Source organism: Python bivittatus, unplaced genomic scaffold (assembly GCF_059951505.1).
Source record: "Python bivittatus isolate LINGU-HERP-01145 unplaced genomic scaffold, Pbiv_v1 ctg000700_np1212, whole genome shotgun sequence".
NCBI lineage: Eukaryota > Metazoa > Chordata > Lepidosauria > Squamata > Pythonidae > Python > Python bivittatus.
The window spans coordinates 25,630,302-25,650,955 of record NW_028277098.1 but is presented as its reverse complement, the minus strand read 5'-3'; the positions used below and the strand labels follow the sequence as shown (position 1 = coordinate 25,650,955).

At 39.6% G+C, this 20,654-nt stretch overlaps 1 protein-coding gene across 1 annotated transcript in view; it reads left to right on the top strand.

Moving 5' to 3' along the window:
* Positions 1-400: 400 nt before the first annotated feature.
* Positions 401-20,654, top strand: part of BTBD8 (BTB domain containing 8) — a 54,235-nt gene continuing 33,981 nt past the window's right edge. The window contains exons 1-3 of the mRNA XM_088154241.1: positions 401-755; positions 4,039-4,236; positions 18,061-18,347. Of these exons, the coding sequence (XP_088010367.1) occupies positions 610-755; positions 4,039-4,236; positions 18,061-18,347 (631 nt within the window). The 5' untranslated portion in view covers positions 401-609. The remainder of the gene's footprint in view (positions 756-4,038; positions 4,237-18,060; positions 18,348-20,654) is intronic.

The window sequence follows — 20,654 nt, the reverse complement described above, 5'->3', positions numbered from 1 at the left end:
GGATTATTTACACTGGTAAATTATTCATACAGCTACATATGCTCTCACGTCATGCCTTTCCGTGCTCATTTTCTTTCCCCGTCCAGCTCCGTTTATACAGATCCTTTCGGTTCCACTTCATCAAGATCTGGATTTCAACTCTACTACCCAGATCCTCCGGACAGTTGCTCCAGCAATTCTACGGAGAACCTGCCTCCGCCAGGCGTTCCAAAGAATGGTAAACAGATGGAGGCGGCGCTTTAGCCATTCCTTTTAAGGACGGCGCGCCGCGATTGGTCTAAGGCTCTCCGCTTTGCCCAATGAGAACGAAGAAGTGGGATTGTCTTTGGCACCACTCCGATAGAACGGGTTTCCGGCGTAGATGAAACTGCTGCTCGTTCCAAGCAGTTCCCAGCTTGAGCAAAGCGTGAGCGCCGTAAAAACGAAGCTGTCCGGGCGTAGGGGGTGGAGACAAAGGGAAGCGTGATGCCGGCATCCTTCAAAGGCCGGTTTTCAGCGGCGTTGGGACCGTCTGCTTATGAGTAAGCCCCGCCACGGGCGTGACTTATTCTGTCTCCAAGCCGAACGATCCTATGCTTCCCCACCGCCAGCTGGTTCTTAATTCATGCCATGGCGCGTTGTGGGGGGGATTCAGTCTCCAGGGGCTCTGGAGGGCCCTGGGAAGAAACGAGAAGAAAAGGCGGCGAGAGGGGTTCCTCGGAGAGGCGGAGGCTGAAGGAGTTGGTGGCTGAGCAGCTGAGGCGCGATATGGAAAGGTAAAAGCCAGGATGTCGCTGGGACGCAAGCTGTTTTGCCCGTTACACCTTCACGAAAGGAGGTCTGCGAAACCCACGTGGGTTTGTCACTGCAGAGTCGAAATGGAAATGTGGATTTGCGTGGAGTCGCGGGGCCGAGCGTCCGCCGGGCCAAATGCGTATGCACGTGCAGTCAGTAAACACGACATCTACCTGTGGTTTTCTTTTTAATTTTTCTATCCACCTTTCCACGCACCCAAGTACGGAAGACGTTGGAGCAAAGTCAGGAGTCGTCTGGTAGCATCTTTTCCGACTTAAATCTGTTAGTTCGAAAAGATGCTATCAAATTCCTCCTGACTTTTTGCCAAGTCCCAAAGGTAATCCTGTTATGCAAATTAAAAAGCAAAAATAAAAGCAATATGCTAGTTCCAATATCTATCTAGAACAAGTCCTAAAGCAACTCTGGTATATAGTATTGCTGTTGCTTTGCAATTATCTTTTGTTATAGTAATAGCTTGTGTCACAGGAGGGTTGGTTGAGGGTGTTTGCTTTCTCCCCTCTTGCCCCTCCTGTGGAAGAAAATGTGATATCTTGAAGATTAAGTGAGGAAAAAAATGCTAGTTGAAAGAATATTGGGTTCAGGTATGGTGGCTCTGCTGCCATCATACGGAAAAGCAAATGATTTATCTCTGTGCTTGGCAACCAACTGTTGCTAAAGCATCAAGGGCCACTTTCCTCAAAAGGGAGATAATTCCTCAGTAGTGCAGTCTCTGAAAACAACAAGACGCCCAGGGGAGCCCCCAAAGCACAAGACAATGACAATAGTACCTTCCTGTGTGTGTTTCTCAGCAACTGACATTTGGAGATACCCTGAGCTATACACTTCCATCTTACAGCCTTAAGAAGTGAAGCATGCAGCAGAAGTAGAATAGCACCTCAGTAAAACTTCACAGTGGTCAACAAATTTTGAGGAATGTTGACCATGTTAAAGGCCTGATGAGAAAAAGACTAGTAGAGTTTTATATATAAGATTTGGTATAGGATGGGTACTTGTATGGAAGAATAGCTGGGTTCACCAATCTATATGAAGTGGTATTTGGCTCATCATCAGAGCACATAGCTTGGTTCACATGGAACCTGGTGTTCTGTAACAGTTTCAGAACGTTGAGATCACATATTCAAAGTTTTTTGTATGTATGGCATGTTTGGAATTTTTAGAAAATGTGGGAATTCTCACATCAAGAGCATGGCCAATCACAATTTTTTTTTTTTTTTTAATCTGCGCTCAGTCGTTACCGACTCTGCAGTGACTGCTTGGAAGAGTCCTTGCAGTTTTCAAGGCAAGTGTTTCAGAAGTGGTTTGCCAGAGCCTCCTTCCTAGAGCAGAGCCCAGCTGGCGAGCGCAGGAGGCGGGGTTTCCATTGCTTCGCGCCCTTTTCAGGCGCGCACGGTTTTTCGCGCTTACCAGCAACTGCTCCCGACTTCTTTTTGCAAGGCGCCGCCAGCATTTTTCCTCCCACCGGAGTGAAAGTACCCATTTATCTACTCACATGAGTTTTCGAACTGTTGGGTTGACAGGAACTGGGGAGGAAACAGGACCTCATCCTGCTAATGCGAAGGCTGGACTCGAATCGCTGAAGCGTCGACCATTTCTGGCCAGCAACTTTCAGCCCCGTCAGCCTTTCTATCACTTCACCCTAACTCTGGCTTTTTGCTCCACCATGGGCAGAAACATGTCTGGAAATAAAGGTCATGCATTAGGGCTTGGCTTTGTGGCCTGCTCGCTTCCCATTTAATTTCTTTAAGAGAAAGAAACTAAAATGACATAATTCACCTGAAAGGCACCAAGGTGAAGGTGGCACTCTTTGGCTTAAAAGATTTAGGCTCAACCCCCTGGAAGCTAGCAGATAATCTCAGTGGTAGAAAATCTCAAACCCTGAAACTAGCTTAAGTTGGCCATGTTTTGGGACACCTATAAAGGCCATCATAATAATTTTAAAAATTGAGAAATTATTTTTGTCTCTTTTTTATACCTTTTTATTGCTTTTTAAAGGCAAATTTTCTATTAATTTACTTTTAAAAATGCAGATGCGTACAGTCTAACAAGAAAGGTTGCCCTAATATCACCTTTCCTTAGCAGGTAGAGATTTCCCAAGAAAGACAGAAAAATGGAGGGGATATCAAAAGGGCAGGCAGCAGTAAACAAGTTGGAGGTGTTTTGCTTAGGGTGAGGAAGACTTGATTGATTTAAGGCTCTTTGCTGCCCCAGTAAGAATGAAGACACAGAGGAGGTTTCTAGCATGGATAAAGCCATGTTTTAATGCATTCACTGCTTGAGCAAAGTGTGACCAGCATAAAGGTGAAGCAATCTTCACACAATCTATTTGTGGCAGAACTAGAAAAGAAGAAACATTTGAAAATATACATCAGAATTCCTGCCCCAAATCAATAGTCTCTTATTTGACAAGAGACATGAAATCCCCTCCAAACACTATTTTTCCTTTTCGTTTTCTGGATTTTCACCTTACCATGCAAGCACGTTCAACTAAATCCTCTAGAATTTATTTTTCTTGCTGTAGAGGTTTCTCATAGCCATAACCATTCCTAGATCAGGAGGCCCTACTTATAGCCATTCATGCCTTGGTCACCTCTTCATCAGTTGATGGCAACTCATTATACTGGGGCTGCCCTAGAAGACCACTTTGAGTAATTAAGAGTGCCTTCTGCTTTGCCTAAGTAATGCCACCACCATAAGAACTGCCCTGATTGCCAATTGGCTTCTGGATGCAATTCAGGATGCCAGTTGTCACATTTAAAGCCCTACATAGTGCAGGACCTGGATATCTGTGGAACCATCTCTCAGCAGTTTTTGCTTGTCCAATAAGATCTAGTAGAGAAAGAACCATTTGAATCCCTTCCTTGCTGTCTGTAGCTATCCCTCTCTTCTGGAGTAGTGTTCCACTAGAAGTCACACTCACACCAAATCCTGTTGGCATTCAGGAAAGCCATTAAGACCTAGATGTTCTACAGAGCCATTGGGGATTGATGGTATTACAGAATCCTTCTCTGAGTAGGCTATTGTTGCTGCAAGGGCTGTTTTCCTCAGTGTGTCAATGGCTAGGAAGTTGATTGCTATTGGACTTGAGGTTTCGTTTGTCTTTTAATTATTTCTATTTTCTTTTTATATCATTTGTAAGCCACACAGAATTGGCATATACATCACAGCAAGATAAGATGCTGCAGCAAGTTGCAGCCTGCAAGCACCCTTTGTCTTATGTGTGAAGTCATTTCTATTCTATTGCAGACTTCTTGAAGAAGAAATCCAAACTGACATCACTTTCTGTGTCGGCAATATGCTGTTCAAAGCTCACAAGGCAGTACTTTTAGCAAGAGTTCCAAACTTCTTTCTTCATGTTGTTGGAAGACATTTAAATACTTGTAACACCTGTGAAGCTTTAAATCTGGAACATTTGGAGCCTTCTGAATTTAAAACTTTCCTGCAGTAAGTTTCTACTTATTATTTTGTGCTTTAAAATGCATTTCAAACTGAAATTATGATTGTTGTTTTGAGAGTTAAGAAATCTATTAAGTCACCCATTTATACTATTCAGATTTCTTTTTCTACTGCAAAGATAGGTTTAACTTGTGGGTTGTCTATTAAGACACATGTTTTTATTTGTTTTTCCCTGTCCTACAGTTTCCTGGAGCATTATTCTCCAAATATTAACATTTAAATTTGAAAATATATCATGTCATACAGTGGGGCAAAAAAGTATTTAGTCAGCCACCAATTGTGCAAGTTCTCCCACTTAAAAAGATGAGAGAGGCCTGTAATTGTCATCATAGGTATACCTCAACTATGAGAGACAAAATGAGAAAAAAATCCAGAAAATCACATTGTCTGATTTTTTAAAGAATTTATTTGCAAATCATGGTGGAAAATAAGTATTTGGTCAATATCAAAAGTTCATCTCAATACTTTGTTATATATCCTTTGTTGGCAATAACAGAGGTCAAACATTTTCTGTAAGTCTTCACAAGGTTTTCACACACTGTTGCTGGTATTTTGGCCCATTCCTCCATGCAGATCTCCTCTAGAGCAGTGATGTTTTGGGGCTGTCGCTGGGCAACATGGACTTTCAACTCCCTCCAAAGGTTTTCCATGGGGTTGAGATCTGGAGACTGGCTAGGCCACTCCAGGACCTTGAAATGCTTCTTACGAAGCCACTCCTTCGTTGCCCGGGCGGTGTGTTTGGGATCATTGTCATGCTGAAAGACCCAGCCACGTTTCATCTTCAGTGCCCTTGCTGATGGAAGGAGGTGTTCACTCAAAATCTCACGATACATGGCCCCATTCATTCTTTCCTTTACACAGATCAGTCATCCTGGTCCCTTTGCAGAAAAACAGCCCCAAAGCATGATGTTTCCACCTCCATGCTTCACAGTAGGTATGGTGTTCTTTGGATGCAACTCAGCATTCTCTCTCCTCCAAACACGACGAGTTGAGTTTAGACCAAAACGTTCTACTTTGGTTTCATCTGACCATATGACATTCTCCCAATCCTCTTCTGGATCATCCAAATGCTCTCTAGCAAACTTCAGACAGGCCCAGACATGTACTGGCTTAAGCAGGGGGACACGTCTGGCACTGCAGGATTTGAGTCCCTGGCAGCATAGTGTGTTACTGATGGTAGCCTTTGTTACTTTGGTCCCAGCTCTCTGCAGGTCATTTACTAGGTCCCCCCGTATGGTTCTGGGATTTTTGCTCACCATTGTGATCATTTTGACCCCACAGGGTGAGATCTTGCGTGGAGCCCCAGATCGAGGGAGATTATCAGTGGTCTTGTATGTTTTCCATTTTCTAATTATTGCTCCCACAGTTGATTTCTTCACACCAAGCTGCTTGCCTTTTGCAGATTCAGTCTTCCCAGCCTGGTGCAGGTCTACAATTTTGTTTCTGGTGTCCTTCGACAGCCCTTTGGTCTTGGCCATAGTGGAGTTTGGAGTGTGACTGAAGTTGTGGACAGGTGTCTTTTATACTGATAACAAGGTCAAACAGATGCCATTACTACAGGTAACGAGTGGAGGACAGAGGAGCCTCTTAAAGAAGTAGTTACAGGTCTGTGAGAGCCAGACATCTTGCTTGTTTGTAGGTGACCAAATACTTATTTTCCACCATGATTTGCAAATAAATTCTTTAAAAATCAGACAATGTGATTTTCTGGATTTTTTTTCTCATTTTGTCTCTCATAGTTGAGGTATACCTATGATGAAAATTACATGCCTCTCTCATCTTTTTAAGTGGGAGAACTTGCACAATTGGTGGCTGACTAAATACTTTTTTGCCCCACTGTACATATTCCAATGCATCTCCTACTTGGTAGAATTTGAGTAAAAGTAGATTGTCTTACAGAGTGGTATCTAGATTATTGATCTCAGCATAGCTAAGGTAAATAGGTCTTTAAATGTCTTGTGCCATACTAGCCCAAATGTGCCAACGCTGACCAACACTGTTTTTATCATTAGCAGAGAATTCTGCATTTGGCACTGGTATGACTAAGTCTGTTAACCTAGTCTACTTTTCCTTCTCTTACTAAAAATATTATATGAAATCATGATTGATGAAGTCATGACAGGCAGTAGAGATTAATATTTACAGGCCCATCTGTTTATAATCATGGCACAGGAAAAAATATAATTTGGAATGTAAGAGGAGTAAATGATAAAGAACGTGAACTAAGAAATGAAGTAAAAATCATATATGTATGTTTAATATTTTGAAGCTAAGTGAATGATGTAATAGATTTAAATGGAAGTGGTCTGCTCCTATGAGGTGGAGTTGAATACATGCATGTAAGTGAAGGTTGAATTATGAATGAAAAGGCTGAAATGTATGTCAGAAGGTATAAATTATTATTACCTAGATTGTATAAATCATTATTACCTAGATGTATAAAAGGAGGAATTCATATATTGCTGGTAAGTGCATATTACATTCCAGTGAATGTTGAGAATGAAAGAATCAGGGATGAGTACACCATTCTGAATGAATGGGTTCTAGGGGAAAAGTTACACTTTTTGGTGACATGAATGTTTGGGTCGTAATGAAAAGAAAAGTAATTGGGACATCTGGAGACATAGAACCAGTGAGAATGTTGTCTCTGGGTAATTATCTGTATGGAGAAATGTCTGCTTTGAAAATGCAGTTTAAACTTAAGGTTGGTTTTGTTTTTTTAGGGAATATGTCCAGCAAATCTCAGTCTAAAAGCATGGATGATTTGATTATGTATGAAAGATTAAGACAGTTAGTGAAAGGGTGAGGAAAGGTTCCAAATGTGGTACAGACCATCATTTGATAGTGTACAGAATGGATCATGTGAAATAATGGATGTGAGGAAAAGGATAGAGATAAAGCGATGAGTGAAAGTAGAATTTTTGCCAGAAAAGAAAGTGAAGGCCCTGTATGAAATAATATTAGAAGACAGATTACTCTCCCAACAGAATGAATGGAAAGTAGGCATATGGAAAGATGATGTGGAAGCTGCTTTGAATGGTGTGAAAAGAATGTTGCAGAATGCCACAAAATGTAGGGAGCCAAGCTAATTGGAAATATAGAAAAGAATGCTTGGTAGAATAATGAAGTGGAGAAAGCTGTAGATAAGAAAAACTACATATAGAAGAGAACAATTGCTGTAAAGAATGAGAGAAAGATGTTACATACAGGTAGTCCTTGTTCAAAACCACTTGTTCAGTGAACATCCAAAGTTACGACGATGCTAAACGAGGATATTTATGACTGGTCCTTGTAGTTGTAGCTGTTGCAGCATCTCCGCAGTCATGTGACTGTGATTCAGGCAATTGGCAGCTTGCAGTTACAACGTCGCAGCATTCCACAGTCAGGTGATCACCATTTGTGACCTTCACTTCCAACATGCGGCAAACAAAGTCAGTGGGGAAGCTGGCCGGAGGTCACAAATGGCGATCATGTGATGTTGTGCCTAACAACTGCACAGGATTCGCCTAATGACGGCAACTGGGACTGCCAGAACAGCTATCGTAAGTCAGTACAGTCATGTGACATTGTGCTTTACAGCTGTTTCATTTAGCGACAGAGTTCTTGGTCCCAATTACTGTTGTTAACCAAGGACTACCTGCAGTATGTTTGACATTATGTGAAGATTGTATCCATGCCTGACAATTGGAAGACTCATTGTGGTTCTCCTGTAGAAAGAGAAAGGCAACAAGAGTGAGTGCAAGAGTTACAATTTTTAAAGTATGCTTGGGATGTTCAGGAGAATTGTGATTCTTACTTCTTGTACCCTTTCAAGAAGCAAAATCTGGGAAGTGCCACACAGAGATATTAATGTGTCTTAACTTTTATATGCAGATGATTCTGTGTTAGTTGAATAGCTACATGAAATTGAGATATGTTGCAACAAGGATTATGGGTCTGAAAATGAATATATTGAATACCAGAATTGTTTGGTATTTGGCAAGAAAATGCTGCTCTTGATACTGTCAACCACAGCATTCTTCTGGGCCACTTGGAGGATCGGGGGGCACTGTTTTACAGGGTTTCTGCTACTTCCTGAGTAAGTGGGTCCAGTTGGTGGTTGCAAGGGGAAGAGGACAAGCCTTTAGGCATTCCAGTACAGGTAATCCATGTTTAGCAGCCACAATTGGGACTAGCAACTTGGTTGTTAAGCAAAGCGGTCACTAAATGAAACCACAACTTGGTTTATGATCTTACTTCAGCTTTCCTTTGCTTTACAGATCTGCAAAGGTTATAAATGCAAGAATTGGTTGCAAAGTTACTTTTTCATCACTGTCATAACTGCAAATGGTCACTGTACGAGGCAGTCACTAAATGAGGACTACCTGTATGGGGTGGCCTAGGGCTCAATTCTTCTCTTTATCCTTTATAGCATCTACAGCAAGCTGCTCGAGAGTATCCATCAATATGAGGTGGGGTATCACCAATACACAGTTGATACTCAGTAAGTCCTGGCCTGATGCCTCGAGGTTATGGGAAGAAATAGACTCAGATTCAATCCAAGCAAGACAGAGTGGCCGTGATTCAAAAGCTGACTGATTCTTTGGTTTTTGATTGGGTTATGCTTCCCCGAAAGAGTAGACTCACAGTCTGTGGGTCCTGGACTCATGGCTCCTGCTGAAATAGAGGCTGTCACCAGGAGAGCCCTTGTCCAGCTCTTTCAGGTACACCAGTTGCAGTCTTACCTAGGATAAGATGCACTGAACATGGTCACTCACACCCTTGTGACCTCATGTTTGGATTACTGCAGCTAACTGTACATGGGGCTGCCCTTGAAAACACAAGGAGACTTTAGCTGGTGCAAAATGCAGCTGCCCACGTGTTTACTGGACAGTCATGGTATTCTCATATAACACTGTTGCTACAGGGGCTGCATTGGTTACTGAATTGTTTCTAAGTGCAGTTCAAGGCTAGCATCTATAAAGCCTTATGCAGCTCAAGGCCTGGGTATCTTAGAGATCACCGGTCCTATGTAAATTCTGCCCATCTGACCCAGGTGTGTAGAAAACACTGGCTGAAGGTCCCTTCCTATCAGGAGGTACAATGGGACAGATACTCTTGATAGCAATTCCCTTCCTTTGAAATAGTTTACCCCTTAGGCAAGATCAGCCCCTACTCTCATGATCTTCCAGAAATTATGGTTAAGACCTGGGTTTTCTGGAGGGCCTTTGAAAATTAAACAGCTGTGCCAAATGTGGATACATTGCTTTTACTGTATTCCATTTTATTATCACAATGTGTTGTATTACTTTATTTTGTATATTAACTAGAGTTTTTGAAGTGAAGCAGTTTGTAAAACTTATAAATAAATAAATATGGAATAAATTATTGCAAGTTTTACATAAATGGTAAAAAAAGAGGGAGTAGATGAATTTGTGTACCTTGATAGAATAGTTATTAATGATGGAAAATGGATAGAGAAATTTTAAGACTTGCAAATGTTGATAGAAAGATAGTGGGCAGTATGTGCTCTGTTAAAAAAAATGAATATTCATTGAAAGAAGTACCAATGGCAATGTATAAGAACATGTATCTGCCAACTTTGTTATATAAAAAAGGAAAATGAGTATGTCAAGAGAAGTGTAAATCTGTGGGAAAGTATGTATTAAAGCAAGATGTATGTATTAAGCCAAGAAGTGATAAGGTGAAGAATAAATAGATGGATTAATTAATTATGAATGTGACTTGAATACCACAGTGGGTAACCAGTACAAAAAAAAAGCACTTTGAGGTGGTTTGGTCACAGAGAGATAATGAACAAGGGTCAAAATGCAAAACAAATATATAAAGGAAGATTGAATGGGTGAAGAGGAATTTGAAAATTCAGAAAATTGTGACTTGATAGAGTTGGTGAGATCCTCAAAAATGAGAGGTGAAAAGTTTTAAGAACACTTGTGTATGCAGGTAGATATGATATGTACAAGTAGTCCTCAACTTACGATGACAGTTGGGACCGGAATTTCCATTACTAAGCAATGTGGTTGTAAAGCGTGACCACATCGCTTAGTGACGGCAATCCCTGCAGTCCCAGTTGCCATCATTAACAGAATCCCATGGTCATTAGGTGAGGCAACTTCCTGCCAGCTTCCCACAACAAAAGTCACTGGGAAAGCCAGCAGGAAGTTTCAAGTCCCAGGCTGGCAAGCAGGCAGATGGCTGCTGCTGAGTGGGGGAAGGGTGTGCGGTGGCGTGGGGGAGGGTGCACAAGGGTGCACGGCAGTGCACAAGAGGCACAGGTTGGGGATAGTGCACAAGAAGTGCTGTGTGGGTCAGCGGTGGTGTGGCATGGGTTGGGGAGGGGCCATGGGGGTGCAGCGTGGGTTGGGGAGGGTTTATTTGCTTTTTATTTAGCTTGAACCTGGCTATTTGTGAACATGGTTATTATAGTTTATAAACCATAGTTTATGGCCTAACATCTTGGGTAAACCCAAATACAGTAGGCTCTTATATTAACAACAGTGTAATGGTATGTAGGAAAGAACTTGGGAAAGGGGGAGGAGCCATAGCCAGAGCAACAGTTGGATAAGAGGCAGCTTAGCCCACAAAAGGAATGTGAGTGTGGCAAACATCAGAAGGGACCCTCACTGGTTTCTTGGGCTGTAAAGGCAAGGGGGAGAAATGTACTTTCAGATTTGCAAGATTGATGTCAGCCTTGTGAGGTAGTCTAGACAGGAAGCATGCCCAGATGAACTAATTCTACATTATTGTAAGTCTTTATTAACAGAATCTTGCAAGTCTGTCTCCCAAGGTCATTCCCATATACCATTGCAGGCAAAGACTGGTAAGATAGGAACCAATGTTTTCAAAGCCAGAAAGAACCATTATGCACATTTCCCACCTGTCTCCAAAGGCCAGCAGGAGGCTTGCCAAGTATCTATTGACTTGGAAAGTTGGAGGAAGAAGCCTAGAGTTTAAACTGTGAAGCACAGTTATATACATATAGGCTCTGACTTCATTGCATTGTTTGAACAATCAATTGGGTTAGAGGCTTCATTCTTGTCAGCATTAAAGTTTATAAGCTCATGTCTGAGAATCTTTTGCCTAGACTAATCAATCCTACATGTGGGGTTAAGTGTCTAGAGAGCCATGATTTAATACTGAGCTCAGTTGTGAATCTTGACAGCTTGATTGCCCATAATTACTCCTATCAGTATGGGAAGTGAGTCTTCACCTAGAGACCTGTGATTAAACTTCTAGGAGCCCTCTAAATGTTGATAAAGATTGCCAGTGCCTTGCTCCTGCTTCAGAACCGAGTGGCGACCAGATGGATCAATTAGTTCAGATGGAAAACTAACTGGCCCAACAGATGGGACAAAATCTATCATCACCGATGGTCTGTGGACTAATTTCAGCATTCTGTACTTGCTGGAGTAGCTGCAGTCCTTCATCAGTAAGCACTAGCAATCTTGCCTAACAAGTATGATAGGAAATCAGGCAAATATATTACCTTTCTTTCTTAATGGAACTATGTATCCTTAAAATTGGATGGCTTCCCCATAGACAGAACCTGCTTAGAATTTTAAATTAGTCCAATGGCTGAGATTCAGAAAGAGTTTGATAGCACCTTTTGAGACTAACAATTTTATTTAAGGCATAAGCTTTCATGGGTGAAGCTAACTTCATGAGATGCATCCACAAAAGCTTATGCTTTAAATAAAATTATTAGCCTCAAAAGGTGCTACCAGACTCTGAATTTTAACTACAATATGTTGTCATGGCTGTCTTCCTAAAATGTCTCCAGTGACTGAGAGAGCTATAAAATGGGCAACTTCTACCTTCTGATTCAGAACAGCCTGCATTTGGACAACTATACTAATTTTGTGGCATGCCTTAGAGTTAATTCAAAGATTCAGTTGAACAAGTAACTGCCAACCATGATATTAATCACCTTTGGCAGGATAAGCATTCAATGTGGAAATATGCTGCCAAGTTTCAGCTTTTAACTCAAGATGTAGGCTGAAAAATGGACCGGTTCAGAATGAAACTATCAGATGAAATAAGGGAAGAATTCACTCATCAAGGCATCGTAGAGAATATTAAAGCACTAATTCAGGTTTCCTTGGGAAAACCCATTTGGTAAATCAACCCTCAAAATAAGCCCACAGAGTTATTAGCTTGTTGGGAAGCTAGCAAAATGGGCAGTATTCAATGATATAAATGTGAACATAACTTTTAATTATATTCTATGTTAGTTGCTAATGTTCCCTTCCTCATGAGGTTCATGGGATGTGGATCAAGCAACAGGCCTTCTTTATCAGAGCCCCCATTTTGTGGATTATCTTCTCCCAAGATTGCTGGCATTTCATAAGGAAATCAAAACAATAATAGTCCAGCATGTGTTCAGCAGTTAGTTTAGTTAGTTTAGTTTTATGGGTGCCCATGATATTTATTGTTGACTTTTTAAAATGATATTTAATTTTGTATAACTTTTTTATTTTGTCTGGTTTGATCTTATACCCCATCCGAGGTTTGCTAAGAATTGGAGCAGGCTATAACATTGAGAAACAAATAATTAAGGTTGAAGGAATAGGAAAGTTTACCAAACAATGGAGACTTAACTGAGTGTGCAAACTATTGCACAATATCCTTAGTTTCACATAGTGGCAAAATAATGCTTAGGATCATCTATCACAGATTAGACCCTACATGGAAAAGGAGATGTTGGATGTTCATGCTGGTTTGAGGAAAAGCAAAGAAACAAGAGATTATTACTGGATAACTGAGAAAGCTAAAGAATATCAAAAAGAAGTTAATGTATGTTTCACTGATTATAGAAAGGCCTTGATTGTGTTGACTATGTCAAACCATAGAATGTTCTTAGAAAAATGGAAATGCCCGAATATCTCATTGTCCTCATGTGAAACCTATACACAGGATAGGAAGCCACAGTCCAGATGGAACATGGTGAAACAAAAACTTGCTCACTGCACTACAGGTAGTTATGACGGCAATTGGGACCTGGAACTCTGCTGCTAAGCAATGTGCAATGTCATGTGACCATGCCACTTAGCAACAACAATTCTGGGAGTCCGGTTGCTGTCATTAAACGAGGACTGCATGGGTCATTAAGTGAGGACCTCACGTGATCGTGACTTCTGACTTCCTGCCAGCTTCCCCATTGACTTTGCTTATGATAAACCAGCAGGGAATGTCAGAAATCACAATCATGTGACCATGACTTGCTGCAATGTCATAATCGTGAGCTGGGTGCCAAGCGCCTGGATCATGAGTGCAGACCCATTGTAAGTTCCCCTCATTCGGCGCTGTCATAACTTTGAATAGTCCCTGAACAAATGGTGATAACTCAAGAACTACCTGTATTTCTAAACACTTCTCTGAACAGTATATAATAGGGCTGTGGAGTATTTTGGGTGTGGAAGACACAAACAATATCCATCTGCCATATTTTAAAACAGCTGTCCACAATTGTGCAGCTGCCCTCCAGAGCTGCTGAACAATCTGGAATGAAGATACAGCTGCTTTAAAGAGTGATAGATATGTAATCCATTTGTTAGGACCATGTTTTGTATATTTAAATATACTTAGTAATGACATCATAAGAATATTTGCCCATGGAATTTAAACTTTTAATTTAAAGATGTGTCCGTTTTCGTTCCTTCAATACTGCTGTCCCTGTTGTTGTTTTTACTTTTTTTTTCCTATGGCATTTCAAGCAAATTTGGAGATCATATGTCTGTTCTGAGATTTATTTTTTATTTATTTCCTTGCTTATTACCTAATTTCTCTGTTTAAAGATGTCTATTTACAGGGTTTTTTTTCCAGATATCTTTCTTACTTCAATTCTTTTGACAAGAGCTTCTTTATTTCATTTAGTATTTTCTCATTTGCCAACAGTTTACCAAAATAAATGTAAATCCATATTTTGGTGAAAAGAGATTGCCAGAGAATGTCTTTAAAAAGACATTCAACATTTCATTTCTTTTATACTAGTGTTTTTCAAAATGATGTTTCTGTTTATGTAAACTCAGATTATTAGAAATTGACTATCTTCACTAGTTGTTTAAAAAAATGACTTTGTTTATTCATAGTGTTGACTTTGGCCATCCCCTGCCTCAGCCACTGTAGCACTGTGTTTTCTACCAGGAAGAGTATAAGGGGTGCCCTTCTTTGAGCATTGAGTTAAGGAGTCTATGCTTATCACCTTTACCAGCCTTCCTTGTTGACAAGTTGCCCTAACCAAAACACCAGCAGCATTTAGGTCTTTGTGTCATCTGACCTCTGCTAGCTAGTAGGTGTTTGTGACTGGATTTGCACATTGTGCTAAGCCAAAACATGGAGAGGCTTGATATGTTGGCATGGTATGTTATATGAAGCCAAGCAATTTTGGTTTATTCAGTTAGCCATGGTTAATCAAACCAGAACATACTTAAGGAATGCCCAACTTTTTTAGGACATGGGTTCAGAGCATTTATGGCTTTCTCACAAAATGGCTATCATGGTGATTAGGAATCATCATAAAATGTTCATTTACAGAAAGCCAAATTGGTGAACTTGCTCTCTTCTATAATCCCATGATGTTTTCTAACATCTCAGCTTACCTTTTGAGGGACAAGTGAGCACACTTCATGAGCACTGTGCTGCAACCCCTAATTTATTGATTGATTTTTTTTTAGACTGTCCTGGTATAAAAATCATTCCTGAGGCTATGACATTTTCTTTTGCAGTATCTTAGCTTCCCATGTAACATTTTAAAAATCAACTTTAAAAAATACATAATAAAATTAGGTGGGACATTAAGTGAAGTACCTATCAAGGGAGGATTTCCATCAGTGTATTAGGCCCATGGGCACCATACTGGAACATAGTGCAGTGTGAGAGCAACATATTTGATAGGAACTTGTGTGATAGATGAATGAGGATAAGTGTAAACACCTTGGGACCAGGAGGCATTCAGGAAGCTTAAGCTAGGCCATAAAATGCTAATTTTATTTCCACCAGAAGTCAGCCTCTCCACCCAAAATGAACCTAGAAGACATATACTTAACAGTCACAGAATGCTCATATGAAGATTACCCACAGAGATTCTTCCCCTGTCAATCAACAAAGAATAGCACAAAATTTTAGTTGGGAGAAGAATGCAAAACACAACCTTTAGAAAAGGTCTTTGTAAGTACTTCCATATTTGGGTCAAAAGATCTGTTAAATCCATCAACTATAATTTTTCATTCCTTAACCTAGGCCTCTGTTACTTTTACATTCCACTTCCTCCTGCCCACCAATGTCTTATTCTGCCCCTTCCTCACCAATACAGTATATCACATGAGATTTCAGATTTGAGTGACATCATTGAAACTGACTCACTTTGTAATATCATCTGTCATTGACAATAGGCTTGTGTTGGAAAGGAGATATTATATTTTATAAATGTCTGGCTTTTATGCTATAGTTTGGCTGCCTTTTCTTATTAATACTTCAGGTCTGCTTCCAGTTATATGTGCACTGAATGTTTAAAAAACGGCGGGCTATTGTTAGCTCACTCAGCAATTAGGCTGCTCTAAGAAAAAGAAGATGACATATGTAATGTCTGCATCGGCACTGCATGTTGATTATTATACATTTTGATTGCTCAGAGACTAGTTAAAGCCTAAATCAGTATAAAAGAGACTACTGTGGCAGTTCAGGGCAAAACCAAAAGCTATATAAATTTCTAATATTTATTATTCATTTCTTACAATAAAGAAAAATATATGGTATATCTTTTGTATGGAATAAAAGGCAGAATTATAAAGAAGATGAAACATGAACACGTTATCTGTTTTATTTTCTTTTTCTTTTTCTTTCAATTCTTTTATTCTGTTGCATTTTCTCCCTTTCATATTATGCCTTTTTATTAGGTACTTCAATTTCCTATCACTGCTTGCTTCCAAATGGTTAGTAATGATCAATTACTTTGCTACTGTGGACATCATAATTTATATTAATTTACAGATTGTTCCATCATAAATACATCACCAAGCTTCATCATCCATATGCTATGGTTGTCGCAGTGTAGAACTAATAGATACATGGAGAAATATGAAGCTTATGATCTCAAAAATTTCATTTTCCCCTTTGCTCCAGAACTCTAATATAGTTCTTCTACTTATAGATGCTATTGTTCTTTTAATACAATGGATGGTGGGATCCGTTTCTTGGATGCAATCTTTCAGGTTGAATTTTGGCCAATGATAAAGCTAGAGCAACTAGCCATTAATCTATTCTTGTTTAACTGGATAGACAGTTGTGCTTTAAAGCTCCTTTCAGATAATAACTGCAAACAACTTATCAACCACATGGAGAGAAGTTAAAGAAGTGTCTGGTTTTTGATTCAGAGGCAAGTTTGAATGATCTCTAAAGTTTGATAATGAAGAAAAGACAAAAATAAATTACTGTTGTATCTTGTGTGGATCATCTTATGAATCCTATGTGTATGCTGTGCTAAGTTTTGGTTTGATCTTTATCTTATAAATATTTTCCAGAAAGTCATATTTTATTTCAGTATAGCTTTTCCTTTTTTAAGTGTTTGTGATTTTTTTTGTTTTGTTTTTGTCAAGCAAAAGATAGGGGCACACCTGCTTTTTCAACCCTGTCCCTGCTTTTTCAACTATTTCCCCATCTTTCTCAACCAATAACAGTTCCAGGCCCTGCAAAAAGCAAATAAATACATCCATTTTCTTTTTCAGCTAACGGGGGGGGGGGGGGGTAGGAAAAATCCCAAACACAAATGGGAAGCACATTGTGGAGGTAAAACTTAAGTTATGTTAGAGAAAGAAAGAAAATGAGAGAGAGGAAGGAATAAATGTGTTTCTTATGAACAACACAACTAAAAATATATGAGATTTCTCAAAAGCAGATCCTCTTTCTTGCCTGTTCAAGAAAAAAAACTCAGAACAAATATTGACAGAATATACATATCCGTAAAATAGTTTTGTGAGTCAGGTATAGATTTGTCTTTCCAATTATACATAAAAATTCTTTTGGCCATCCCCCCTGAATGAAAGAGTCACATTTCTCTATCATCAAGATTTTAGCAATCCATGAGGATTCAAAATTCTTCCTTTACAGAAGTATCTTCAGTGTAGATGATTACAGACCACTGTAGTTTCCAGGCAGTCATTTCATCCCAAAAAACTTTCTTATATTTTTCTGGAATATTTATGAATTGACTAGTGAACACAGACATATTTCATTTGAGTGCAGTATACATTTTAGAATTTCTGGAGGTAATTTCAGAACAGATTTGGAAAAAAGTAACCTTTAAGGGGAATGAATGCATTTAAAACCCCATTAATTCCTGTGTTTGCTAAAACAAAACAAAACAACAACAACAAACAGCCCTGTAAAATAGGCAACAGAATTTTTGTTATTGTTGAAAGACTTCCAAAAATAAACTTTTAGGCAATACTGGTTAGGTTTTCAATGTCTATGCCTTTTTTCTTATTACTGTATTAACACTGAAGTTTATACATCATTTCTTGTCTTTCCTATAGCTGTTACTATAGATAATAATTTTGAACTTCTACTGTGTTCTGAATGACTTCAAATGACTTTTTTTTAATCTTGGTCATCCTATCTCTTAAAAGACATGCATCTTAAAATTCTTATGTCAAACGGTTGGAATTATGCAATGCTTAAATATTGTATTGTGCAATGAGATGTTTTGTATTGTACTGTACGTTATAATTGGAAAGGAAGCAAATTCCACTAAGATTAATGGGAATTATTTCCAAAACACTGTGAAAGGGATTGGAGCCTGACACACTCTGTTCCTAGGGCTGCATATTCATCTGACAGAAGCATTACAGAGGCAGAGCAAGAGATGCTAAAGAAAAAAGTGTCAGAGTCTGAATTAGCAAAGGAAAATGAAAGTCTGAAAGTCGGCAGTCTACACAACAATCAAATATGTACAGAGCAGAGGCTGGGGAACCATGAAAGGACATCTGACCATCACTGGATATCCTGCAATACAGCTGTAGAAACAGAATGTGGTGCTTCCTCTTTCGCTGCTAGTGACATTCCTACAGAAGCTGTTGATGCTGAGGGTGATGTAACTATGTCAGGTGAGATTAAAGTGTACTGTGTGAATTGTTATCTAAGACACCAGTGGGGGTTTGTTCACTGTCTCAAACAAAATTTACAGCTATTCCACAAGCAATAACAAGATAAATAATTCATGGCTGTAACTTGGCTCCTGAGTAAATGAGGCTTGCATTGGTCAGACTAGACTGTGGGGTATGCAACAATGTTTACACGAGCCTATTAGAAGAGCTGTAATATGTACTTAGAATCATTGGATTGGAAGGGACCTTGGAGGTCTTCTAGTACAACCCCCTGCCCAGTGCAGGAATCCTCATACCCTTCTGGAAAAGTAGCTACCCAATCTTTTCTTGAAAGAGACTAGATGTGTTCAAGTTTTCTTTGAGTTTCCCTTGTAGTTCATGCTGTTAGTGTCATGAAAAAGAGTGGCAGAAATTATATTTTGGTGGTTTTATCTCCACTGTTCAGGTGAAAAGGTTCTTGCAAAGCCTTGATTTGGGTACACAGATTATACTAAGCCATGTTTTATTCCATAAAACTCTGTGGCTGAATTTACACATTCTGCCAAGGCCAAACCAAACAAAGTACATTAATAACTTAGTATGTTCTGCAAGTCCCAGTTTGGCAGGCAGATAAGTGGCTGCTACCAGGTAGGGGAGGAAGTGAAGAGGGGTTGGGGAGTGTGTGCAGGGGTACCCAAGAAGTGTGGCTCAGGTCAAGGAGGATGCACAAGGGTGCAAGGGGGTGTGCGAGAAGTGTGGCGCAGATCAGGGAGGGTGTTTGACATTGCAAGGGTGTGTGTGAGAAGCATGACATCAGTTGGGGAGGGGTGCGAGGGTGTGTGCAAGAGATGCGATGCGGGTTGGAGAGGGTGCGTGGGGGTGCACAAGTGGCCAGTGCAGTATGAATGCAGAGGGTCTGGAGGAGAGTGCATGGGTGGGGAGAGTCTTACCCCAGCGACTTGTGACCTTCCCTGCCAGCTTCCCCATTGACTTTCTGGGGAAACCAGCAGAGAAGGTTGCAAATGGTGATCATGTGATCACCTGTGAAGGTTCCAAATGGTGATCATGTGATTGTGGGGCACTGCAACTGCTTGTAGGCGCAAACTGGTTGCTAAACGCCCAGATCTCAATCACATGACTGTGGAGGTTTTGGGACGGCCAGAACTCCAAGGACTGGTCATAACCACCATTTGTTCAGCACCATTGTAACTTCGGTTGCTGAATGAATGGTCGTAGGACGAGGACTACCTGTAGTAAATGCTTTAGCTGCATATAGCTATATATGTTGCCAGTTAGCTATTTTTGACAGATTATATTCTTTCAGAAGGTTTGAACATAATCATTTTAATTATCTAATTAAGGGTAAGTATCCCATTTTCAATCTGTATTTTCTCCCCAGTTTTTTTACCCATCATTTTAAAATAAGGATTTATCCAAAAGGTCAATTTTTCATGACAGCAAGGTTCAGATTTTAATTTATTTCCCAAAGGTCAGGTACCTGACCTCCTTCAGTGTTGGTAATGCAACTGAGTGCCTACAGAATTTAGAACCAAGTTCTTGCCAAGATTTCAAAGATGCCAAATAATATTTTTTTAATGGAGACCATAATGGTATATTATCAATATAATTTTCATCCCAATACAATATAGAAGTCAACAAATGGGAGGAGTAAGTACTCCCATTAGTAATGACTTCTTGCAGAAGGATTGGAATCCAAGAAATAAAATGTTGTGGAAATCTGTTTTTTTGTAATAACTCCGAAAATTTGTTTGTACTAGATTAAAAGCTTTTTCTGTATCCAAGAAAGCCATAATGGCTGTTCTAGGTTTCTCAGAATATATTGTTAAAGTATCCACTGGTATTCTAGTATTATCAGAAGCTTGGCATTCTTTCATAAAGGTGAATTATGCAGGATTAATTATTGATAATAATACTTTCTGCAGTATTCATGCCAAAGTTGCAGTCAAAATCTTTGCAACTACATACAGTATAAGAAAGGTGTCAGTGAATAGCTTGCACAGTTTGAAGAGTCCTTTCTCTTTCCTTTTCCATTTTCAAAATCACAGTTATATAAGCCTCATAAAATGATAAATTGAGTCTTTTCAAAAGACTTTTATTACGGGAATTAAGATCTCTATGACTTTTATACCATTCTGTAAAAATCCAATTACCCAAGTGGTCTTTCCAACTTTCATAGAATCAATATCTTTTGCAAGTTGGAGATGTGACTAAATCCTTTGAATGAAAATGAGAATCTTACAAAGATGTATTTCATTTACAAAACTAACTAGGTGCTTGAGTGGTACTATAAAAACTTATACTTCATAG